At 36.1% G+C, this 3,418-nt stretch overlaps 1 protein-coding gene across 7 annotated transcripts in view; it reads right to left on the reverse strand.

Moving 5' to 3' along the window:
* Positions 1 to 695: 695 nt before the first annotated feature.
* LOC119977194 (glutamate receptor 4) overlaps positions 696 to 3,418 on the reverse strand; it is a 390,429-nt gene continuing 387,706 nt past the window's right edge. For 2 of the 7 annotated variants that reach the window (XM_038817887.1, XM_038817886.1), the window contains exons 15-16: positions 2,104 to 2,311; positions 696 to 1,820 (exon numbers count right to left, since the gene is read on the reverse strand). In XM_038817887.1, coding sequence (XP_038673815.1) covers positions 1,699 to 1,820; positions 2,104 to 2,311 — 330 coding nt within the window. In that variant the 3' untranslated portion in view covers positions 696 to 1,698. Of the gene's footprint in view, positions 1,821 to 2,063; positions 2,312 to 3,418 lie in introns of all 7 variants that reach the window. The other 5 variants (XM_038817892.1, XM_038817891.1, XM_038817889.1 and 2 more) reach the window with 3 other exon arrangements.

The raw sequence follows: 3,418 nt of genomic DNA on the forward strand, positions 1-3,418 counted from the left end.
AGTATTGTGCTATTGTCTAACCCTGCTTTATGGTAGTAGTGCTACAGGTGAAAGTCAGCATGAGCGCAACAGGTTGTTAGAATGTAACAACATAACTAAACTTTAAAAATGTCTTTAACCTTGCATCTAATGGAAAACACTTCACTAGTTTAGAATTTCATAGTAAAACACTTCACATTTTGTGAATTGAACGAGGTTGTAGATTCCTGCAAACTGAGTGAATGAAGTCAATTAAGAGAACTGAACAAATATAATAAAAATAACAGGGAAATACTGCACATTGTGGCAGTGAAACAACAGGAAACTACAAAACTTTAAAAAAAGGGGTGAAAACCTTGTAATGATTTTACCTGGCTATGATTATTGCTTTTCAAATATTTTATCATAAAATCGTAAAGTCTTGAAGCACTGACTGAGGCCACTCGGCCCATCTTGCCTGTGACAGATGTCTTTGTGAAAGAGCTATCCAATTAGGCCCATTCCTCAGCTCTTTCTTCACAGCCCGCCAATTTTCTCCACTGAAAGTATTCATCCCATTCCCTGTTGAAAGTTACTGTTGAATTTGCTTCCACTACGCTTTTAAGGCAGGAGATTCCAGATAGAGTTCTCTTAATCGTCCATTCAAGTATTTGTAGGTCATAGAACTTTCAAAAAGTAAGTACATAGTTCCATACAAAGTGCCCATAAACCTTGGATATTACTAACATTCTGATATTCAAATAAATATCAAGAATTATTCAGTTTTATTCATTTTAGTGGGTACAAAAAAGCACAATTTATTACACAGTACAATATTTTGTTTCAACTATACATTGTAGTCTGAGGTGTAAACTAACATTCTCCTTCAAGTTAGACAGATGCAGACTGTGGTGGTTTAAATGATGCAATAATTGTAGTGAATGAAATGGAAACAACAAACAAGACAACAATGCGGTTTCTTCATTACAAAAGTATTTTTATACGTTAATAAGATGTGGCATTAATTTTCCTATATTGCAATGGAACTTCCCTAAATGGTTAAAAAAAACTATTTTCCACTACTTAACTTTTTTTCTCATTAACATACTTTCATTAAAAAGCAAGCATTTTATTTTGTTCCTTTTCAAAGAAAAAAAATCTTCCTCTTTTAAAGAAAAGATAACGTTTGCAGTAAAATTCACAAATTTTACTTATTTATTATTTTCATCTGTGGTTCAGTGGTTTTGTTTTCCAGTATAAGTGGTTCACTCTCCTTTACTCTATGGATATTCTGAAATTTAGACGCAGGCTAATATGTTCATTGACTGCTATTTTCATAATGTGTCTTAGGACAAAAGCCAAGTGTGATTTTTTTTTCCTCTAGCAATGGGTTCTTCACTAGTTATGATTTCAATTCCTTATTGGCATGTATTTCTTCAGAAGTTTTTAGTTGCTTTGTTCTGTGAGCTCGACAGAATTTTTCTGATATCAAATCAGAATTGGGCTGTTTTAAACAGAGCACATGCACACTTTTTTCCTGATGGTAATCTGCTTCAAGTGAGTTCTGCCCCACCCTGCTCTTTGTCTCCACCTTTGGTGAGGAGTCTTGCAATGTTGTCACAGTCTGTGGTGCATTACCATTAGTCACCGAGACCGTTCTGTAATTTTTTTTAAGGCACTCAAATAGTATTTGGTTTTTATGGTAGATCCGATGCCACTATAGCCAATCCTGGATTCTGTCTAATGGTAGGAACAGTGTGCACGGACTTCGAGCAGTCTGGAGTCAATACACGGCCATTTTCTCCGACACTTCCAGTTATGGATAACCTGGCTTTGTTTCTCATAGCTTCCGAAAAGGTTAGCTGGATTGAAACAAAAAATACTATTATTGCATGAACTTATTCTGATTAAAAACAACAACAAAATACGATAAACACCAAAACGTCATTCTTAGCTAAAAAATAAGCAGCCGAACACTATAACATCCTCTTAAGTATTTCTTTTATGGCCATAACTCAATATGTAAGCAAGCAGTACCACTAGACATCATACCACAACACTTCATTACAAATGCACCACCCACTTTATTAGGCCCTAAATCCTACCCCTAAATTTTAACACTTTCGGTTCCATATACGTTGTAACCTTCTCTATATGTTGCTAAATTCTGGGTATTCTGCGTAGAAGTTGGATTAAAATTCTGTGTACTCTTTGCCACCTTCATTCTCTTCGCCTCTGCCCTGGACTTGTAACAGAATTCTACCAAAGCCACCAGCATTGCCAAACCAAGGCCTCCAACTAGAATATAGAAGACTCCAGCTACGTTGCTAAGGCTCAAAGCGCTGGTCTTGTCCTAAGAAGAAACAAGGCAAATCAATTAGACCTCAGTAGATAGTGTTGATGTAGCAAAGACAGGACAATACAGTAGTAAAACTATAGCCTATATTTAAAGTAATCAATTCCTTGAGCAAACAGAATAAATGACTTGCATTGGCTAACGTTTGTATATTATTTTACATACATAATAAATAGCTATGACCACAATCTGACAATGATTTGCAGCTATTAACATGTGCCAAAATCAGATAAATCGTGATGTTGAAATGTAGGGCACCTTTCAGAACTTTATATGAAGCTTTATTCTTTAAAATATTACATGAATGTGAAGAGTACATTGATTATCAGTGGGGACCAAATACAAATATAAATATTCAAGAATCTTTTTAAATGCAGCAGGCATGTGACGAAAAATATTGCTATACAATGTAAATATGTCTCTGAAGGTGTCAAATGGGGCAATAAGATTTTGTGTTCTATGGTGTACAGTTACTTTTGTATGTCAGACACAGAAAGAAAAGAATAGCATTTTGGACTAAAGAGATAGCATAGAAAGTAGCCACATTAACAGGTCCAAATGTCTCTGGGATGACTTTTCACCTTTATTGCCTGGGCCCAGTCTAGTGGAGTGGAGTTTCATAATCCGCCAATTTTCATCCGATTGATTTTATCTGATTATCACCTGAGGTTTTCTGAAACTTTATCAGTGAGCTACTATGTGGTACTGAAGGAGTGCTCTTCTTTGAATAAAACTATTTGCTATTTTAAAGTTACATGAAGATCCATGCCAGCATTCAAAGGGAGTTATTCTGACTGCATTTTTCCTTCAAGCACAATCTAACTGGTTATTTATATTATTCTGTTTAGGGTGGCAAGGTGGCACGGTGGTTAGCACTGTTGCCTACGGCACTGAGGACCCGGGCTCGATCACAGCCCCGGGTCACTGTCTGTGTGGAGTTTCCACATTCTCCCCGAGTCTGCTGGGTTTCACCCCCAAAACCAAAAGATGTGTAGGTTAGGTGGATTGGCATACTAAATAGCCCCTTACTTGGAAAAACAATAATTGGATACACTAAATGTTTTTTTTTTAATTGTTCTGTTTGTTAGAACTTGCTATGTACAA

The sequence above is a fragment of the Scyliorhinus canicula genome, chromosome 14 (assembly GCF_902713615.1).
Source record: "Scyliorhinus canicula chromosome 14, sScyCan1.1, whole genome shotgun sequence".
In the NCBI taxonomy this organism is placed as follows: Eukaryota; Metazoa; Chordata; class Chondrichthyes; order Carcharhiniformes; family Scyliorhinidae; genus Scyliorhinus; species Scyliorhinus canicula.